The sequence below is a fragment of the Nothobranchius furzeri genome, chromosome 4 (assembly GCF_043380555.1).
Source record: "Nothobranchius furzeri strain GRZ-AD chromosome 4, NfurGRZ-RIMD1, whole genome shotgun sequence".
Classification (NCBI taxonomy): Eukaryota; Metazoa; Chordata; class Actinopteri; order Cyprinodontiformes; family Nothobranchiidae; genus Nothobranchius; species Nothobranchius furzeri.
In genome coordinates, this window is record NC_091744.1 from 47989420 (window position 1) to 48012026 (window position 22607).

General features: G+C 42.5%; 1 protein-coding gene across 1 annotated transcript in view; it reads right to left on the reverse strand.

Annotated features, from left to right (window-relative positions):
• Positions 1-264: 264 nt before the first annotated feature.
• The window catches only part of LOC107374166 (copine-8), a 255851-nt gene continuing 233508 nt past the window's right edge, over positions 265-22607 (reverse strand). The window contains exon 21 of the mRNA XM_054733519.2: positions 265-900. Coding sequence (XP_054589494.1) covers positions 469-900 — 432 coding nt within the window. The 3' untranslated portion in view covers positions 265-468. The remainder of the gene's footprint in view (positions 901-22607) is intronic.

The window sequence follows — 22607 nt, forward strand, 5'->3', positions numbered from 1 at the left end:
TTACCTCCGGACCTAGGTCTAATTGGCCCAAATAGTGTCTTAGGTACAGCTTTGCGATTGGTCACTTCTTGTTCATTTTGTCCTTTCTGAGTGAGATTACGAACATGGTTACTACCAGAGGTTGCCGTGGGAAAGCCAGATTTCACAGCTACACCTCCTGTGGGAGTTGTAGTACTGACAGGTGGCTTAGCGTTTACGCTTCTCAGCTTGCTAATTGGCGTTGTTTTAGATCTTGAAATCAGTGGAGTCACTAGCTGTAAAAGAGAGGAAGAGCTCCAGTCGGCCCTCACCTCTCCAACAGGCGCTGTGGTAGTCAAAACATCAGGGATCACAGTAGCAGTAGCGCTAGTAGTTAAAACATTACTTGGAACTGTGGTTATATCACCAGTTTTAACAATTGCTACGTCGAATGCAGGCAGGGATGCCGACCTATGTTGCATCCGGCCTGCTGAATTGTACTTAACTTGATCATGGTATGCTGCCTCGTCGTTGGCCAAGTCGTCTGGCGTATGCTCTTGTGATGGGTCGACGAGTTGCTCCTCGGCCATCGTCTCCATCTTCACCTCCTCCAGCACCATCATCAGACCCCCTAGTGTTATCCAAAACAGAACTGTCATCAGGCTTAGCACGCCCTTCTTTCCTCCGGCCATCATGCCGGTTTGTTACGTTAGGCACAATACTGCCCTGAGTTTTGTCTTTGACTTTCGTGCAGTGCGTCAGATGATGCCACGTCGATCCTCCTTCGACCTGGACTGCTGTTGGCGTTGCTCGAACCACTTTGTAGGGACCCTCTCGTCGCGGTTCGTGCCACTTCCTCCTGAAAACCTTGATGTACACCTGGTCTCCAGGAACTACCGGCCCGTCTGCGCCTGCGCTAGAGACGAGCTCCTTTCTCTTTTCCTGCAAATAGATGGCTTTATGGATGCTGGTTAGTTGCTTGATATAGCTTTTGAATTCAAGCTCTAGCTGTTCCAGCGAAGGCCCCTTGTGGGGTCCTCTAAGTTGAGGAGCTGGCATTGGCCTGCCTGTTAGGACCTCATGAGGTGAAAGATGCATGCTTCTGTTAGTTTGCATGCGATAGCTCATTAAGGCAAGCGGCAATGCATCAACCCAGTTAAGGTTAGTACAAGCACAGATTTTGCAGATTTTAGACTTCAACGTCAGATTCGCTCGCTCGACCATCCCTTGGCTCTGGGGGTGATAAACTGATCCTAATCGTTGCTTTATCCTTAGTTGTTGCAACACACCTTTAAGGACTTTTTCAACAAAAGCAGGACCATTGTCCGAGCTTATTTCTGACGGGATACCAAAGCGAGGAATCACTTCTCTGACTAGAAACTTTACCACTGTTTCTGAACCTAGATCTTTAGAGGGAACAGCTTCGATCCACCGACTGAATCTGTCAATGATCACCAGCATGTACCGTTTCCCATGCACAGACTTAATCATGTCAACATAGTCAATGACCAAATGTTTGAAAGGACCTTCGGGCACTGGAATGTGTCCCGCTGGGACTGTGATGCCCTTTTTTACATTGTTCTCAGCACAAATGTCACACTGATCTATTACTTCCTCAACCATGGCTTTTAGGTATGGTGACCAGTAACCTTGTTTGTTAAGTCTTTTCAGCACCTCTGCACGACCACAATGATCAGGACCGTGGCTTTCCGAGATTAGCATCGTCAGCAAGGAGACAGGTGCAACGATCAAGCCCTCATGAGACCTCCACAAGCCGCTTGAGTCCATTGTTGCACCTCTTCTTCTCCAACACTGCTGCTCGCTTTTCTCTGCCTTTTCCTGAATCAGAATGATGTCTTCTGGTGTTATTGCAGGCTCTAATGATATTACAGGTGCCAAAATGGCTTCTTCACACCTGGAGGCAGATTTTGCCGCCTCATCTGCTGCATTGTTGCCTCTGATGACATCACAGTTACCCTTGCGGTGCGCAGGGCACTTTACAATGGCCAGTTTCGATGGAAGCATCATTGCTGAGATCAGCTCGTTGATCTGCTTTCCATGAAGGATGGGTGTACCATCCGTCTTCTTAAAACCTCTTTGTCTCCACACACTTCCAAACAGGTGACAAACACCATGGGCGTATGCAGAGTCAGTGTAAATAGTTGCTACCTGGCCACTTGCCAACTTGCAAGCTTCGGTCAGGGCTTTGAGTTCGGCTAGCTGCGCAGAACAGGGTTGGTTACACTTTTCAGCTTTTACTGTTTCAAATCTGTCATCTACTTTTTCCACAACAGCAAACGCTGCATGGTTTCCTAAGTAGTCTCTAAAACATGAACCATCAACAAAATAGGTGACATCAGATTGGTCGAAAGGGGTAGATTCCAAATCAGGCCTTAGCTTAGTGTATCTAGATACCTCGGCTATGCAGCAATGTGGTTCTCCTTCAAACTCAAAGGGAACACTGTTAGCAGGGTTTGTCGTGGTACACCTCTTTATGACAACGTCAGGATATGTCAGTAGTGGCATATACTGCAGGCATCTTGCTTGGTTTAACACAAACTTCCCTCGGTTGATTAGTTCAGATATTTTGTGATGTGTGTAGATGGTCACAGGATATCCCATTGTTATCACTGAGGCTTTCTCATAAGCATAATGCAAAGCAGCCAATCCTTGATAACAAGGGGGCCATCCCTGTGCCACATTGTCAAGTTTTGCACTGTAGTACGCAATAGGTTGTTTCCGACGTCCACTGCATGTGTCCTGCGGTTTTGTGTAGTCAGGTGTTGCTAAACTTGGCGCAGTTTGCATGTCTTGTTTGATGGTTTCAAAAGCTATCTTAGCTTCATTTGTCCATTTTAGAGTCGATTTTAAAGACTCACTTCCAGCATCTTTAATCAGTGCCCTAAGTGGTGCGGTTTTTTCAGCATAGTTTTCAATCCTCTCGGAGTTAAAACCAGTCATTCCCAGAAATGTCATCATTTGTCCGACAGTTTGTGGTTGTGGAGCTTTGCTCACACCTTCCACGTGTTCTGGTGAGATGGTGACAGTCCCATGGGAGATTACTCTCCCTAGGTACTCTACCTGTGGTTGGCAGTACTGAAGCTTTGTTAGAGAGGCTTTGTGTCCTCCCCGAGCTAACTTCTGTAGGACTTTAATGGAGTCACGATGACAATCATCGATTGTTCGTGCGCAAATCAGTAGGTCATCAACATACTGAATCACAGTGCTGTTCACCTCGATGCCTTCGAGGCTCTGTTTCAAAATCTGATTAAAGATGTGTGGACTGTGTTTTAGCCCTTGTGGTAGCCTTCTGTACGTGAGCTGTCTCCCACGAAACGTGAAAGCAAAAAGATATTGTGATTCTTTGGCCAATGGGATGCTAAAAAATGCTGAACACAGATCAATTACCATGAAGTATTTAGCTTCCCCATCAATGTTACTCAGTAATGTGCTTGGGTTTGGCACGTCTGCGTCAAAGTCAGTGATCACTTCATTTACAGCTCTTAAATCATGTACCAGTCGGTACTTGAGCTTGTCTGCTTTTAGCACTGGCAGAATTGGAGTGTTACATGTGCTATAGGTTTCTTTTAGTACTCCTGCTTGAATCAGACCTTCAATAGTTGCATTTATACCCTCTTCTGCTTCTGGCTTTAGTGGGTATTGGGGTCGATAAGGCAGTCTTGCATTTGGCTTCAATTCCACTTGAAATGGAGTTGCCGATGTTACCAGTCCAACATCCGTGTCATGTTTAGACCATAGCTGGTCTGGAACTTGTTTTAGCATGTTGGCTTTCAACTTGTTTTGAACTGTTTCTGATTCTGCTACACCTTGCATGTGTTTTTTGTTTGCGACTGTTACAACCTGTGGTTTTGACATCATGGTGCCGCCGCAGAGAATTTTAATCATTTCTGCATTTTTTGTAGTATAGATTAGCGGGTTATCTGTTTTCTGCCACTCTGTTTTAGTTGCTGTTAACATCATTGGTCCAAGATCTCTTGACCCAAAGCCTTTGTTTACCATTAAGGTAATGTGTGGTGCTGATTCTGGCACAGTGTGCCATTTTTCAATAAATGGGTTTTCTTCCACATTCACAGCTGCACCTTGCTGTCCTATCACGATGTATTGTGACACTAGCCTAACGTGCAAGTCTTTTGTTTCTTTGTCCCATTTTTCTTCAAAGATTCTACTGCATGATGGATCATAAGTCATTGTGCAGTGATAGTCACTGAACGGTACAGTAGCTTCTGGAATTTGAGCTTCAATAAATTTTTCCCACTGTTGAAACATCTCTGAGACTGGCTTGTTAATGTCACCAAGCCAGTAGACCTTAGCGTATTCTGTCTGAGCAGTCATTTGAAAGTTTATTCCAGAGCTATCTACATAAATTCCTTCTGGTGTGCACCAGATTTTTGTTTTTAGTTTACACAATGCATCTCTTCCTAGTAGATTAACTGGAGTTTGGTCTGAAATCAGAATTGGAATTACGATTTCACTGTCATCAACTGCTAGTCTTACTGGAGCTGTTAAGGGGTTTATTTGTTTTGTTCCCGAGAACCCTGTTGTCTTTACGCTTTTCTCAGACATGGGGAGATGAGTTGCATAATTTGATTTTATGCATGAGTAGGTTGCCCCAGTATCTACTAACATTGGGACCGATTTGCCTTCTATTTTAACATTGATCACTGGTTCTTTATTGGCGTTAGCTATTAAAATTGGTAGTTGCTCCTCCCCCCCAGGGCCCTCCGGGCATCCCTAGAATCCTTGTTGTGCTGCCCATGGATTAACTGGACCTCCTCTTCCCCGGTTTGGTCGTGTTCCACGACCACGCCCAGACCATTCAGGGTTTGGAATTGGATTCGGACAGTCTCGATACAGGTGACCCATCTGGCCACACCCCCAACATGAACCTGGAAGTGGGGGTCGGTTCTGCTGCACCCAGCCTTGTCGGGTTGGGTAGCGATTGGGGAAACGATTTGGAAATCGTCTCTGTGGTCCGGGCTGCTGTCTACCATACTGGTTTGGGTAGACATTGATAACCGGTTGAGATGGAGTTTGAGGCGGGGCCACAGCTGTCTGCAATGCTTGGGTTTGACTGTCACTCTTGCTGTCACTTTTCTCCACTGCCGCCTGGGTCTTCGCCTTGTGCTGGAGATCATTTATGTGCAACTGCGTGAGTTTTCTGTGAGCGCACTTTTCTTGCTCAATCATTTTGTTATTGTCTTTCCGATAGCGGTCCACTGCGTGGACTACATGGTCTCTGAACTGCACATGTGGCATTGAGTCCAGTCCCACAACATCCTCCAGTTTGTCTCGCACAGGAGTCGGGAGAGCAGAAATCAGGGATGTTCGGAACAGAGAAGTCATTATCGGCGTCCCCTCAGGACCCTCCTCCGTCTCCAGCTTCCACCGTCTGAGCTGCCTGTCAACAAATGACGCAGGACTCTCAGTCTCTGAAAGTGGCTGACCTTTCAAAGCTTTGGGGTCAATCCTGTTGGGATATGCTGCTCTTAGTATGTTCCAGAGTGCATTTCTGTATGTGTTAAACTCCGTGCCGTCAGCCATTGGGTCCAGCATCCATTGGACTCCATTGGATGCTAGCAATGTTCCCATAGCTGATGTCCCAACAACTCGAGCCAAAATAGCTTTGAGATCTCCAAGGGCAAGCATTAGCCCAGTTGTCTCCTGTTCGAAGGCCCCAATCCACCTTCCCGCGCCATCTTGAATGTGGGGCAGCCGTGAAACCAAACCAGTGAGGTCGAGGCTCTGCCAGGGAATATAATTAGCTCTTGTGCCCTTAATTAAAATTGGGTACTGACCATCATTAGTGTATCGAATAGGTGGTTTTAAGTCATGTCTGGGTCTCAGCTCACGGCTTTCACTGCTAGGACCTGGTTTTTCCTTCTCCTGAGTCAGACCTGTATTTGGGTCACCACGCTCTGGTGAGTGAATGCCTGGTTTGTAAAAAGGCTTGAAATTTTTCTCCTTGCTTGTGCTAGTGGTGTTCTCACTAACCTCATCTGAATGTGTGCCTGTGATGTGATTTAAGGATTTCCGCAGGCCTTCAGATATGTCCTGTATAATTTGGTCAACATCGTTTAGCTCATCATGTACATCCTCATCCTTGTTCTCAAGGTCAATCCAGTATGAGTTAGCCTTCGGTTGCCTTTTCAAAAAATCCTTATGTTCTGCAAAACAATCAATCTCCCTTCGTCCTTCTTCCCTTACCGCTCGACGTTCTGTACTGCAATATTTTGGATGCGTTCCACGAGGTGGAGTTGTTTGTTCGAATTCTCTTTCCTCACTTCCTTTTGCATGCTTTTCTTTGCCAGGTGCTTCATCTGATTGCTGTGATGTTGTTAATTTTAAAATTGCATTGTCAACATCTAAACCCTTAGGACCTTTGTCGAATGTGTCGCGCAAATCAAAATCTCCCGTAATTGTAACGGTTCCCAAAAGGGGATACAGGCCCTCTTCTGCTGGGGCCTTCACTTCCTTCTGGGGTTTGTCCAATTTGTCTTTCATTTTAAGAATGGCATGTTTAAAGTTCTGTCTGTAAATCTTTCCTTCATTCCTGAATAAGTCCAGGATCCGAATTTCTTTTTCTCTTTTCTGCTGTCTTTTTTTAGATCCATCTGCTTTATGATCCTGAATTCTCAACTCCAAATTATCGCACGCCACTACGTCAAAAGTGCCTTCAGATGGCCACGGATTGCATAGTTTTCTCGTCCGTTTTGACCACTTCTCTGACATGTGCTTTATTTCTTTTGCTAAAGCAGGATTCTTCGCTGCCAAAATTCCTGCTGGCGTGACAGACATTTTGAAGTTTCAGTGACACTATTATTCCTTTGATTAGTTGACTAGTTTGTTTATTTATAATCTCCTGAAAATAACACAAGAATTGAAAGTTGAAACAGATACTGGTGACATATGATGCTGTGGTCTTGAGTAATCTGTTGTTGCTCTGTTTACACAAATGTTGAACAATTTATCTTCTTATTGTAAATGCCTTAAAATCAAATCTCTTCTGATGTAACACTAAAGTAAAGTTAGTTCAAAAAGCTTTAGTTATTGTTGAAAGAAAAACTTAATGCCTGAAAGTTTTTATAGGTGAACCTTTTAAATCTGGATTCAATATGTATTATTTTCCCTTTTTTTTTTTTTTTTTTTCAGCAGCTGTGCAGTGGCAGGCTAAAAATAGCCTTATGCTGAATCTCAAGCTTGTGTGTGAGCAAAACTCAGCCCACAGGGTGGGGTTTCTCTACGCCCTCTGGCTCACCAACCTATCCACACACAGAGGTGGAGTCAGAGGCGGGATCGCCTCTGTACTTCTGTGTCTGTGCGTGTGTATGGAGAGGACAGCTTGTAGGTGGAGCTTTGCGCTTCTGGACTGGCCCCTCTGCTCAGTCTAAACTTGGGTCTGACAGCTCAGGGTGTCTACGGAGAAACGAACACGCTGACGACACCCAAGAGCATTCAGCCTTCAGATTTTAGCAACTCTCATACAGCTTTATAACATCACAACACAGGAAAAAGTCAACCACAAGAGAGACCGAATCAGCAGAAGAAGAATCAGCTTCTCTCCAGTTCATCCAAGCAACAGCCCAAACAAGATCAGAGTATTTGACCTTTCACGAGTAAAACAACCACACACAGCAAAGCTTTCACACTTGCATAGAGATAAGAAAAACACACTTCAAAGCAATTTGACACCGAAGCATCATTTTATGCCACACACTCAACACGCATAAACATTATTATTTATTTATTAATCATAATCTATATTTCTCATATTTCACATTACCCAGCTGGTAAAAATAGTTATCATGCTTGTGCACTTCAGCATATATTTTTATTTATATATATGTCACTCTAAAACTAATTATTTTAACTTCTGGTTTTCTGTTTAAAGACTAATCAGAACAAGATCACAGACTTTGAAATTTGTATAACATTAAACATCAAAATTTAGCACTGCAGTGAACAATATTGATCTGTATTACTCCTTTGTTTTTCTTTTTTCCTCTAATTCTCTGGCGCCTGACACACCTTCTCAACTCACGCACCCACTTCTCAACTCGCACACACTCTTATCTCCTCCACACACACACGCTTATCTCACACGCCTGTCCCACCCACAAAACTTCTCTCACAAACACACTCACACAAACAAACAATTTCTGAGCTCTAGAGTTGTTTACAGCCACTTTGCTGCAAACTCTGACGTCAAACATATCTTTGCCAAAAACTCATGAAATTTACCAATCCCCGAGGATTCAACCGAATTACTGGCAAGCTTATCTGTCACAACTTCAGCGCTTTTTCTCAGATCCCAGTCGTTGCCCGGCTTCACCGAGGCACCCTACTGGATCTCAATTGTCGACCTCGTTCACTTGTCCTCCCTGGACTTTAATCAGCTGTCAAATTCTATTCCAATTCTCGCTGTCCCAGCTTTTAATTTGTCACAAACTTTGTCCGTCATCAAAATGACTCAGCTGACTTCACACATGTGTGAATAATTTCACCGCTGCTCTGGACAAGCGCCTTCTCTTGTTGTTATTCTAAATTATGAGTAGGGCATGTTTTTTTTTTTCTCCCAGACCAGCTCACAATCCACGGAAATAACTCCAAAATTGAACAAAAATTGTTCTTACCTATAAAGGGGGCCCGGAGTCAAGTTTCCGCAGATCGTGAACCGAATCCGGAGAGCACACCTCTACTTCCCGCTTCGTGGTCGCCAAATGTGGTTCTTTTTCCTTATCAAAAACAAGAAAGAGACAGGTTTTGTCCAAACTCAGCGGGGGGCATTTATTTACACAACTCATCCATACATCACCAACACTTCACAGGGGACAGCGTCCAGCTTCGATCTAAACACCTCGGCTGGAGATCCTTCTGCAAAAGCCCCCTCTCCTACACCACGCAGCATCAGTTATACTATTCAACCCCCACCTCCCTTTTGATTCTGAGAAATGATGGGGTGCTACTTCCACATCCTAATATGGTCAAAAGTAGTTGAAACTTACATAAGCTGGGCAGATCAACATGTTTTTGGAGCATGTACTCAGCAGCTGGGCTGCCTGATAACCGGCTGGCATTGATAAGCAACATGTCAACATGCACGTACACAAAACACTGCTTTTAGCTCCTACAATTTAAAGCCATATAAATTTGACAGTCATCAGTGTAAATGTGATAATGTAAGCCCCATTTAGCAATGATGTTTCCCAGTGGAAGAATATACATAGAAAAGAGGAGTGGACCTAGAATAGAGCCCTGGGGAACTCCCCAGGGGAGCGGGACACAAGGAGAAGAGCAGTCGCCTATGTGGATTCTGAAACTCCTATCAGACAGATAGGAGTAAAACCAATTTAGCGCAGTCCCAGTGACTCCAACAAAAGATTTCAGCCTAGTAAGCCTAGTAAGCAGAATGTTATGGTCAAGTGTATCGAATGCTGCTGATAGGTCTAGCAGTAGTAACAGAACAAAGGAACCAGCATCAGTTTCTGTCAGAATGTCATTTAACACACAAATATGTGCTGACTCGGTGCAATGATTTGGCCTAAAAGCAGACTGAAAATAGTCGAGTAGTGAATGTTCCAGTAAATGATGTGAGAGTTGAGCATGTACCACTTTTTCAATAACCTTAGATTAAAAAAGGAAGTTCTGAGATTGGACGGAAACTTGCATTATCATTTTGATCCAGGCCAGGTTTTTTCAATAGCGGTTGAATGACTGCCTTCTTAAAGGATTCTGGAAACACTCCCCATGACAAACTGTAATTTAAAATACTCAGAATAAAAGGACCCACTACTGGTAGAACCCCAAGTAGCACTGGGGGGAGAACATCTAGTGGGGAACCTGAGGGTTTCATGGACTTGAGTAATTTATCCAGAACTTGAAGGGAGACAGGATCAAAATCAGAGAATGGAGGAGAACAGAGTGACTCTGTTAGAAGGTTAAGAGGCGTGAAAAAAGGTTGAAGCTAATTTGTTTTCCAAATTTGCTATGGTAGTTTCAAAATGAAATTTTACCTCTTAGAAGTAACTAAATGTGTTTTATGTTTGATTCTAAACATTTAGAGACGAAAGATCCAAATTGTGTAGACGAGATATATTTTTTATCAGTTTACAATTAACGTCTCACACCAGAACTGATCAGGATTTTTTACACCACTTTAGATGGAAACAGTAGTTAAATGAGGAAACCTGACCTGTTTTAATGTAGGGTTTTGTGATTAAACCTTTGGCAAACAGAAGCTGTTTCTCTGCCGCGTCGTGTTAAAGAGCGGGTCAATTGAGCCTCGGAGTCCTTCTCCACCCACGTATCAATTTTAAAAAATGCAACATTAGTAGGCGTTGCCTGGAGGACCGAGAGGGCGGAGCCGCGGCAGTGACGAAGACGACGGCTAACTAGACGATGCTAGCTCCCTTCACTCTATGCAGTTATTAGAAATGGAGGACGTTTCTCCCCCTCCTTACCCAGACACTCGAGAAGAAAGGGACCAAGTCTATTTGGAGGAGACAAGCGGACCTGAGCCTTATTGTTGTGAGCTTGTGAGTTGCCTGTAACTCCCAGAACCGACCCAACAGAACCACCTCTGAATGTAAGTAACCATTAGCAATAGCATCAGATTAGCTGCAGGGTTTGTCTCCACGGCCCTGGAGAGCTATTATTCAGCATGTTTTAGAGGTTTATCTGCTTCAGCACACCTGGTTTTAATCAGCAACAAATAGCTGAGCTGCTTAACAGTTAATCTAACCTGTTAAAGCAGGAAAATCCACTGAAACGTGCTGGATAGCAGCTCTCCGGTAGCCCTGGGCTCAAGTTACAGTCTGCTGCATAAAGTTATGAAAATACCCCATGAGAAAATTATTCTGTAATGTGTTCAGCTCACTAAAACTGCCCTGATTTATTTATTTACTAATAACAGCTGCTCTCTTGGTTCTAGGTCCTCTGGTGTCTGCAGCTGGTCTCTGGTGTCTGCAGGTGGTCTCCTCTGCTGGTGTCGTCAGGATCAGGAGCTTCCAGAAGAATGTGCCTTTCAATGACTCTTTCCCCCTTATTTGTTATATTAATTAAATAAATCTCAATTTATATATTTCCTGTTTTTTTCATGTCCATAAATACTTGAACATGCTTGAAATTAAAACGAGCTTTTAACAGTGAGGTGCTAGTTTAAATCATCACAATAGAGCTAGTTAAACGTGCAATGTGATAATTCAATTAATGTAATTTATAAATATTAATTAAAATATCAAAACTGGAATCAAAATGAGATATTTGGCAGCACAAAAAAACTTGTCAAACACAATATTTATTATAATAATTGTAGGCAGACAGGAGACAGAGCTGATGGAGGTTCTCAGTCATCGAAGGATGGCTGAAGGCTTTCCAGGAACAGGAGATGTGGTGTTGTCTCTTCTCTCTCTATTCTGCCAGATGAGCTGATAGGTTACAGGTGTGAGGACATCCTCATGCTGTCATAACCAGATGACAGGAGTTATCAGGTGATCAGCCAGGCTAATGAGATGCAGAAAGAAAACAAATTCAGGACAGTGTACTATATGTGGTGTTGCACACCTTATGTGCTCTTATAGAGTTAACGTGTGCCTGCCTCATGTTGTAGAGTCCATATTTTGCTGAGTGTCCTGCAATAATGCAGGTTATTAGTTAATTTACTTTTGATAGCAAAAACAAAATATTTAATGTAAAAGTTGTTTTCCAGGTGAATCAGCTCACACGTCACCACCAAGTGTCACGGGGGCAGAATCAGTAGCCTCCTTCATGATGTAATCACATACTTATTTAATTGTTAATATCTTAAAAATTCTGAAATGTTTTAATTTTTTTTTTACCTTGAACAGTTCACTGAGCTTGCACTGTCACTGAGGTGGCAGCTGGAATCAACAGCAGACACCTCACACCTTGGTCTTTTCAGGGGGTGTGGCCGCTGCTCTGGGACCTTCTGGAAGATGAATTTTCATCATGGTCCCCATGGGTCACCAGACACACTGCGGCTGTGAACTCCATTCTGGCTGGCTATGTAAAAACAAAGAAGCAGCACATTTATAAATGTTTAAAAGAGCATAAAATCACGTGTAACAATAATCTGTAAAACAAATTAAAACTAGAAGGTAATAATTAAATGTTTACATAGAAGATTATTAAAAATAATTCACCTTTGCTACAGGTAAGGCTTAACGTCTGCCTGGACAAGTGCATTCTTGCAGCTAAATCAGTCTGACAGCCAGTGTCTTGGGTAGATTTAGCCTGAAAAAAAAAGCACATTGTTGTTGGGAGTTTATAAAGTCAGATAATATACAAAAGAATCTCCTATATAGGTGCTTTATAACATTCCTAGTGTGTGATCGTTATAACGTAAAAGTCAGTCACACATGATGTGGAGAGCCTGAAATGTGACCTCCTGAACAGAATTCCTTACAGAACCGGGTCACAAGCTGGATTTCACGCTGTAATGCTGTCTGTAAACTAGTGCTGTTAGTTAGAGCCACTGTTGCAGAATCGCCGACTGACTAGCTAAAGGAAGTGAACCACGTCTCTCAGACTTTGCATTTAGGTAGGGAATTGCCTTTAGAAGATGTTAAAACGTTTATTTAGCGTACTCACCTCAGACTGGAGCCCGCCGTGGTGGGGGAGCAGAGTCGATGGACTGCATCTAAATCGCGGAAGAACCACGGTGGGCAGCCTCCCTCTTCAAACGGAGGCGTGCAGAATCGCGGGTAAAATGCCCACAGAGTCACCGCAAGCATACTACACTACACCTACTCACCCATACTAACACGATATGGAGCACTAAACCCGAACTACTTTCCCAATTACACTAACAGCCAAACACTAACTAAACTACAATATCCAACAGCCAAGCTAACACTAAATAAGTATTTATAACACTAAAAGCTATGCTAAAGACTAGGATATGCTAATATGCTAATGCTGAACTACCGCTGACCTCCTACGCTCGCTTGCAAATCCAACTCCCACTCGCCACAGGGCGTGGCCGAGACGCTCGTTGCTTTTATAACTTTGGCACGGAGCTGCTACGTAGTACTCTACTGGTTTACGTAGTACTTTACTCTTTAGCCATTGGCTAAAATTTATTCAAAATGACTCAAATTCTATGTTTTCAGCTGAAGGTGGCGCATTACTGTGGTTTTTAGATAGAATTTTTAATTTTTAAAGAAAATGCACCAAAATGCTAAAATAAAGAATGCACACATTTAAAACACTATTAGACACTCATTTATGCAGTTCATCAGCAAAAAAAAGTTAATTTAGACGTTACTTGCTCTTTAAGCTTTTGGCTGTTGGACAACAAGTTGTCCTGCTTTAATGCCTCAAATCTTTAGCCTGGCCTGCCAGACTCCTCCTCTGTTTGATTCTGCACAGAGAAAGGCTCTGGTCACACTCCTATTCAAATAGCCCCACCCGCTGACAGTTCTAACCGAGCCAATCAGCGCTGAGCAGCGTACGTCACACACCACAACGTCGAGTTTGTCATAAACATGGCGACTGAAGCGGAGTTCGCTGCGGCTCTTTCCTCTGTTCTAAATGACTTGAACACGTCTTTAAAACAACAAGTAGAAGCGCTAAAAGCCTTCCTTCTAAAAAAGTAAAAGATGTTTGTGCTGTTGCCAGATGTTTGTTTTTTTACTACAGCTAGAAAACTACAGCGTTGCGCGGTACAGTCGGCATTTCCGTCTTTTTTCTGATTGGTTATTTTTGAGCTGCCTAGTCGCGCCCCTCAAGTGCCTCTCTGCCTGTGAGTTACCAGACTCTCTCTCTGTGCAGAATTACACAGAGGACGAGTCTGGCACTGCCAGGCTAGCAAATCTTCAGACAAACGCTGGAAAGGTTTCATGGTGTGAATCTCCTCCAGTGTCCTGGTGCTTTTACACATTTACTTACTGGCAGTGTTGTTCTGGACAGGTGTCCATCATCAACACTGAGAAAACCTCATGCCATTTTGCTTTTTTGAAGTTTGACCCATCAATTCTTCATCATTTTCCCTTCATTTGGAACAATTGTTGATGTTTCTACTGCAGAAACCTTAAATGAGACTTTCATTGAACACAACAACAAAGACTCATTATTAATATTTATTTAAAGACTTTAATTGTTACAGATGAGGCCCATTTTAAACAGATTAATTGCTTGTGGTTTTCATTTACCCAGGTAATAAACTCTGTGCTGTCCAGTTATCTCAATAAACTCATGAGTTAATCTGAAGTAACAACATGACTCAGCAGACAACTCATTGGTAAATGGTCTGTTGTGTAATTGTACCTTAGAACATGGCTTTATGAGAACTTCATTACCACTCAGAAGACAACCCCATCCTTTGAGAGTGAGACAGCCCAGGTAGATTTTTTTCTTCTGCATTTTCACATCACTTCATCAACTGGGTTTAAGAAGCGATGACACAATAAGTCTGATGGAGTAGAGGCTATGCATCAATGTACAAAAAATAAAAGTAAATCAGAGAAACATCAGTTTTCAACAAAACATCTGAAGGCATTACACGATTCCAAGATTTAACAGTGAGATATTTAAGGCAAACGAGTTCTTGAAATAACACGTAAATATGTTGTAGTACAATTATTTGTTGTTCCAACTCACCAGTGCATCTCTGTTGTTAATAAACTCATACATGCAAACTTAGTGCATGCTCAAAAACCAAAATAACTTCATGATATTATAACAGAACATTAACCACTTGGTCATATTTAACGGTTTACATGGTTTTATGTTACATGTGTGCAGATTACTCAGGTGTTCCTCCAGCCTGGCATGCAGACACAAAACCACCTCGGAGGAATGCGTCAGATGCAGCGGGGAGGCAGTGAGGTGGATGCCGGCTCCTTTTAGGCCAGACTGTTCAGTGTTTCCTCTCCAACAATATAAATGCTTCTGCTGTGACTCCCACACAGGTGCAGCCTGACGTTACAGATCAATGTGACACACCTTCTCACGACTTTCCTCCTGTCATCCTGAGCGTAAAACAGCAAATCCTAAAGGAGAGATCTACATAATTCTGTAAAATACAGAAAAAATCTGTTGTAGTTCTACAGAATTTTTGTCTATTTCATTGGTTTATTTTGTCTTGTCTGTGTACAAAACTGCATGAAAAGTGTGGTTTGGTGTTCGAAACCTCCAAAAGGAGCTCAAATAACAAGACTTGTAATGTTTAATAACTGTGGTTCAGATTTTATAGATGTGAGAAAAAAATCCAGATGTTTTGATAAAATAAATTATTTTTTTACAGTCCACAGTGGTGACTGCAACTGCAATGCATCATGGGTAGTGACACCAGCTTACCAGAGTGCCTCGGTTTCTAGATTCCTGCTTATTATCTTTGTCTGTTTTTCTGCTTCACCAGAAATTTTCCAGTTTTACAAATGCTGGTTGTTTGGAAATGTCTGATGATGTCATTTCCTACTGAGTTACTGAGTTAACCACAAGTTCGGCTGACAGTTCAGGTACTTCGTTGGGTCCTTTCAGGCCAGTCTGGTGAAATGGAGACCTGGGCCTGCTGCAAAGGTCCGGTAAAATGACCCAAAAGTTCTGATAGAGGAAACAGGGGGGGAGCAAAGTCACACCCATCTACTTCCAGACCATGGGTCCCCTACTGCCAAAAAAACATGAAGGTATTTTCTGATTCTGTTTCAAATGGGCTATGGATTTAACATATGATATCTGTGAACTTTAAAGAGGTCCTTCATTCATATTTTAGTTAGAGGTGGGACTCCAGAAAAAAATTTATCAAAATTATTAAGAGGTTTTGTAATTAATTAATCTTAATTAATCACATTTTAATTGTTCGGATAAATGTGACCTCAAAGCATTTTTTAATTGAAAATAATGAGGCAGAGAATCAAACATTAGACATGGTTATTATTACTGTACACTAAAGCTTTTTAATTTCTAAAAATAAGCATTTTAATTATTCAAATGTCACTTAGTGATATGAAACAAGACCAAAATCAATGAGAATGTATAATTGCAAATAGAAAACACCTGCAGAGGTTTTCTGAGCTTTTATATTGTCTCTCTCTCTAGATGAATTCCTGAATTAAATGGACTTTGCACCAGATTCAAACATTTCCAGTTTCAATTGTTTGTATAATTGGGTGTTTTTATTAACATTTCTATTTCTCATAGTGTAGTAAAAACTTATATAAATAAATAAAAATCTGTAAAAATGACAGTAGAACAGGCACAAATATGATCTAAGACTTAAATGTACTAACTTTTAACACCAGAGCAGGCGTGGCATATTCTGAGAATGATCAGGAACACTAACTGGTTCCAGTTGGATGACTGGAGGATGATGGGAAGATAAAAAATCATGATGAGGAAATAATGATGTGACGAACAGGTGAGCAGACCTTCCTTACATGGGAAGTCCTGATGTCACGTTAAGAAGGGGATGCTGCAGACCCACAGATTCACGCCTGCAGCAGCGAATCTGGTGTGATCTCCAGCCTGATCACAACTTTCTTGTTCCTCTCTGCCCCTGATGCACTTAAGCATCCGCCCATTTAGCTCCTGATCAGCTGATGACCGCTTCAGCACACCTCGCTGCTTAGTGATAGCAACACACGCGATGTTTAGAACGTCAGTCGTCTCAGAAATATATAATAAACAGACAGAATAGTTTAGAAAATCATCAGAAAGATTTTAGGTTGTTTCTGTTACTTTAAGACATGTTGTTTGTAACAGTTTACAGAGTAGTGAGGACAGGGTGTATGTTCCCAGCTGCAGCCTCTCGTTTGTCTGACTACTTTCATAAACTACTGTTAGGGCAAAAATGATTGTGTCTGGGGCTTTCAGCGCTGCACAGATGTTACATAAATGTTAAACATATAGCTTACCTCTACTTTTGTAAAGTTTCTGGTGCCACCGGGCAGCCGCAGCAGAGACGACCTCTGAAAATAATGGCCACGATACGGACTCCGAAATTTTCAGGAAGGTTTTTTTTTTTACAAGAGAAGAGACTGACATTTCCCAAATACTGCATCAGTCCAAGCAAGGCAATTTCTTCCCGTTTTTATTACGTTTTAGTAGCCCTTAGCAAAGCCTTGTGTTGTGTGCATCATTAATATTCAGTCTACAAGGAAATCATGCAATGACAAAGGTTCCGCCTTATTTGAAATGCAAGCTGTGAATAAATGCACTAACAACACCCATGTCACTGCAGAAGCAGCACCAAACCAACCATCGATCTCCCAATACAGCTTTCCCTCACTTGTGACCAAGTCCCAAGAAAAACTCCTCCACTTGAGGCAGGACCTCATCTTTGACCCGGATAAGGTATATCATTTTCCGACTTAAGACCATGGTCTCAGATTTAGAGGAGCTGATTCTCATCCCAGCTGCTTCACACTCGGCTGCAAACCGCTACAGTGAAAGCTGAAAATCATGTTTTGATGAAGCCAACAGGACCACATCATTAGCAAAAAGCACAGATCCGATCTTCATGTCACAAAAACCCCTCCATCCCCTCAACGCCTAGGCTGTTCTTATCTTGTCCATTAAAGTTATGAACAGAATTAGTGACAAAGCTCTGCCACCAGTCATACAGGGACCTAACAGCCCGTATCAGAGAGCCTGGTTCCCCATACTCCCGAAGTACCCCCCACAGGGCCCCCGAGGGAAGCGGTCGAACGCTTTCTCCAAATCTACAAAACACATGTCGACTGGTTGGGCAAACTCCCACGCACCCTCCAGGACCCCCATAAAGGTAAGAAGCTGGTCCAGTGTTCCACTGCCAGGATGAAAACCACATTGTTCCTCCTGAATCTGAAGTTTGACAATTCGACGGACCCTCCTCTCCAGTACCCCTGAATAGACCTTACCAAGGAGGCTCCTGGGCGTTATCTCCCTGTAGTTTGAACGCAAAAATCTTTAAAAGCCAATACATTTCATATTACATGACAGACACAGTCAAAGCACAAATAAATATTTATCATTTAAATTGAAGTAAAACATATGTGATTCAGGGCAGTCAGGAAAATACATGTTATAGTCTCGTTCATTCTCGTATGTTCTTATTTATTCATTCAGGGGACCCATGACCTGACCGGAAGGGGAGGAGATTTAGGGTCCCATTTAATCCAGTGGGCCTGATTAAGTGACTCACCCAGAATGCATTGCACATGCAAGGCAATTGTAGATAATGCGGTTACAAATATAATCGTTTAGTTCAAGGAGTTCCCTTTAGGTTTCATGTTTTCTGTAGTTTGAACTGAACCACTGAAATGGAGACATAATAATTTGGTTTCTGAACATCTCATGACTGTCTGCCATACATTCTGATAAGCATCCAGATCAAAGCTGCCTGTCTGGAACAAAAAAAAAAAAAAAGACTGAACTTTTCGTAACACATCAGTTGTCTAAAAAGCTCCCGTTTCTCTCCAAAAGACCCCATCCCCATTCAGCCTGTGCACTTATATAAGTGGCATGCATGTTTCATATACAAATACATGTACTGGGTGGTGTGTGGGGGTGGGAGATAAAGGTGACATCATGTTGTGATAAATAAATAAACGATGGTCCTACCTTTTGTTTTAGGGTGAAAGTCACAGAATCACGGCAGTTTGATGCAAGTCAAGCCTCCAGAAAGCTTCATGTACAATATTTATACTTTTTGTTTACACAAAGACTGTTCCTGCTGGATCTGGTTTAGGCTGGCGTTGGCCCAGTCTAAATCCAGACTGGAGGCCAGTGCTACATTGTGCATTTCCACCCCCCTGCTGAGTCCCAGCCACCACAAACACCAGCCCCCTCACATGGAGGGACCCTATTCAGTCAAACCAGTTTCTCTGGCAGGAGATGCTACACTTAACAGAGTGTCACATTTGGTAGATATAATGCTGCTACAGAGAGTTTCTGGTCTCACATTTTAAATATTTTACATACGTGGAACATGCAACAATATCCAACAGCTGGATTATAAAAATACAGGCCTGTCGTTCATGATTTAAATATGAATAACTTCATTAGAAACATCGATAAGGCCTGTTAGTCATGATTTAAATATGATTACAGGCCTTGGTATAAAATGTAACACTTACATGAGCAGTAAAGAAGCAGCATCACAGAAACAAAATCAAGACACACAAAATGGCATAAATCTGTACAGAGTATAAACAAGTAAGAAAGTGTTTTACAAGCAGTTCATATGTAGATGCTGAATCCTCAGTCCAGAAGTTTACTGTGGTTTTTGAGGCGTGAGTTTAGAAAAACATTGTAAACATTCTTTTGTATGTATTCCTTGACTAATAGGGCCCAAAACGCCCCAAAACAGAAACACAAGTAAAATCTACTGAACAGTGTACAACAGCAACATAATAAACTCACAAAGTACACAAAATAAAAGGGACTTGTGGATTCTGTGGCTCATGACCTAGTTGAGAATATTTTGTGCTTTGCAGAGTTAAAGTCGTCCATCACCCGTAACCGGGGACGACTGCAGGGCAAACATTTTCTAAAAGTGACGGTGCAGTTACCTGAAAAACTAGACTCTTGATTATCGAGTTCTGACCTCTCGCAGGTTCAGATGAAATAGCAGCTGACCTCTGTAGAGATCAGCAGCTCTAGCTCAGATTAAAAACAGTCAGAGTGGAATTCAGCAACATTTCATGATGATTTTGAGCAAATAAACCAAAACAATCAGGTGTAATTATCTCAGAGCTAAAGTAGACTCACATTCCAGCTTACTGTGGTGATGCTTTGTTTCTAGCTCTGCATCAAATACCAGTAGAAAGTTATTATTGGGCTTTAAATGAATGGAAGATGAACACACACACCCTCAAAGGGATGCAGGTCTGATGATGTTCCTCGATTTGGACCCAGCATGTTGATGTTTTGTTTAACTTACAGTGGGATGTGAAAGTTTGGACAGCCTTCATATTCCATCTTTTAGTTCTTTTTAAAACACAGAAAAGTTTTATTTACCTGCTACATTTCGTTTGTGGCTGCAAAACTTCCTCAGGCTGACGCTGATGGTGGTGTCACTTCCTTCTTTGTTTATCCGCGGGCAGCAGAGGACGTTGTCGCCCTCTGCTGCCCGCTCTCCCCTCTCCGACGATGCAGTCCCATGCACGGTCCAACGTGTAAACTCCATCGTCCCTGTTCATGGTCCCACATCCACGTCTCCTTATCTCGATTGCTTCTTTTATCCATCTTTTGTATTTTTGTTGTTCGGTGGTTATGATCCGTGTGTTGTCCCAGTCCATTACATGGTTTTCTCTTGTGCAGTGATCTGTTACGGCTGACTTCTTTATTGTGCTTTCTGCTTCTTCTTTTGCTGCTCTTGTGTGTTTTCCACTTGTTTCTGTCTCATACTCCTTTCTGTGTTCTATTGTTCGTGTGTTGAGTTGGCGTCCGGTTTCTCCTATGTATGTTTTATTGCAGAGTTTGCATGGGATTTCGTAAACGACTACACACTTATGTCCTGCTGATATCTTGTCTTTTGGGTGTACTAGTCTGATTCTAACTGTTGTTGACCATGAACAGGGATGATGGGGTTTAGTCGTTGGATCGCACATGGGACTGCATCATCGGAGAGGGGAGAGCGGGCAGCAGAGGGCGACAACGTCCTCTGCTGCCCGCGGATAAACGAAGGAAGTGACGCCACCATCAGCGTCAGCCTGATGATGTTTGCAGCCACAAACGAAACTTTGCAGGTAAATAAACCTTTTCTGGGGTTTAAAAAGAACTGAAAGATGGAATTTGAAACTAAACACAGCAAGAACACACCAAAGATGTTTGGACAGCCTTGTTAAGCTCCATGATTTTCTTGTACAAATCGTTGGTTGTTACGATAAAGCAATTCTGGTAAATATATCATGTAGGAGACACACACAGTGATATTTAAGACATTAAATTAAGTTTATAGGATTAACAGAAATGGTGCAATAATTGTTTAAACAAAAATAGGCAGCTGCATACATTTGGGCACTGTTAGCATTTTATTGATTCTAAAACCGTTATAACTAATTATTGGAACTCAAAATGGGTTTGGTAAGCTCAGTAACCCTTGACCTCTATACACAGGTGATTCCAGTAATGAGTATTTATGGGGGCCATTTGAAAGTTTCCCTCCTCTTTGAATATTCTCTGAAGCGTAGCATCATGGGGTCTCAAAAACTCTTACATGAAAAACAAAGATTGTTCACCATCATGGTTTGGGGAAGGATACAGAAAGCTGTCTCAGAGAGTTCAGCTGTTCCACAGTTACCCCGGGTTTCCACGGGAGCCGTCAGCAGCACGTTACTGCAGCAGCACGTCTTGCTCGCGTAAGCTGCTGCTTGGCCCTTCCCACGAGAAGCGAAGCAGCAGGGGAGCAGCTGTCACCGACCGAGCACGAAGTCACACGAGTGACTTCGTCAGTAAACACAACAACAAGCAGGAGAAAATTACAACATGGTTTGTGTTTTATGTTCTGTCCGTTTTATAATCGCCAATACGGACCTGAAAAACAAAGGAGACCGCTAGCTACGTGATAACTTCTCACGGGGACGCACAGTTAGTAACTTTTTTTAAAGTAAAGCAACCAGAAGGCAGTACGTTCTTTATTCTGAAAATCTCGGGAGCTTCTCTCCATTTCCGCGTCCGATTTCCTGTCTTTCCTTCCCCAAAAATGTCGAACTTGACCCGTTTCAGAGGCGTCGCACGTAGAAAATAGAACCGGCGCGTAAAGGCCGCGACATGCTGCTCCTGAGACACGGCCGACTCGCGCTGCTGACGGCTCCAGTGGAAAAGGTTCTGTTGACCACAGCGGTTCCTATCAGCAGCTATGACGTGCTGCTGCAGTAACGTGCTGCTGACGGCTCCTGTAGAAAGCCGGGGTTAGGAACATATGGAGGAAATGGAAGACCACAGGCACGGTTCAAGTTAAGGCTCCAAGTGGCAGAACAAGAAAAATTTCAGATAAGCAGAAGTGAAGAATGGTGAGAACAGTCAGAGTCACCCCACAGACCAGTACCAAACACCTACAATCCTGCTGCAGATGGAGTCACTGGGCATCGTTCAACTATTCAGCACACCTTACACAAGGAGATGCTGCGTGTGAGAGTGATGCAGAGGAAGCCTTTTCTCCACCCACAGCACAAACAGCTGCTTGAGGTCTGCTGAAGCACATCTGGACAAGCAGCTTCATTCTGGAATAAGGTGTTGAGGACTGACGAAACTGAGTTATTTGGGCATCACAAGGGGCGTTATGCATGGAGGAAAAAGAACACTTGCTACCTACAGTAAAACATGGTGGTGGTTCCATCATGCTGTGGGCTGTGTGGCCACTGCATCTTGTTAAAGTTGTGGGACACATGGATTCCACTCAAAATCAGCAGATGCTGGAACTCCAGTAGATATTCAGCAGATATATTTAACTGGATTTATTTTAAATCATAACAACAAACAATTTAAACAGGAAAACGATGAATAATAATAATAATAATAATAATAATACATTTTATTTCAAAGCGCCTTTCAGGACACCCAAGGTCACTTTACACAAAACACGTAATAAAATACAATAAAACAATAATAAAACCCAAAGAAGAAAAAACAGAGAGAAACATTTCAATAAAATCAGAGAATGTAGGCAGATTTAAACATATGTGTTT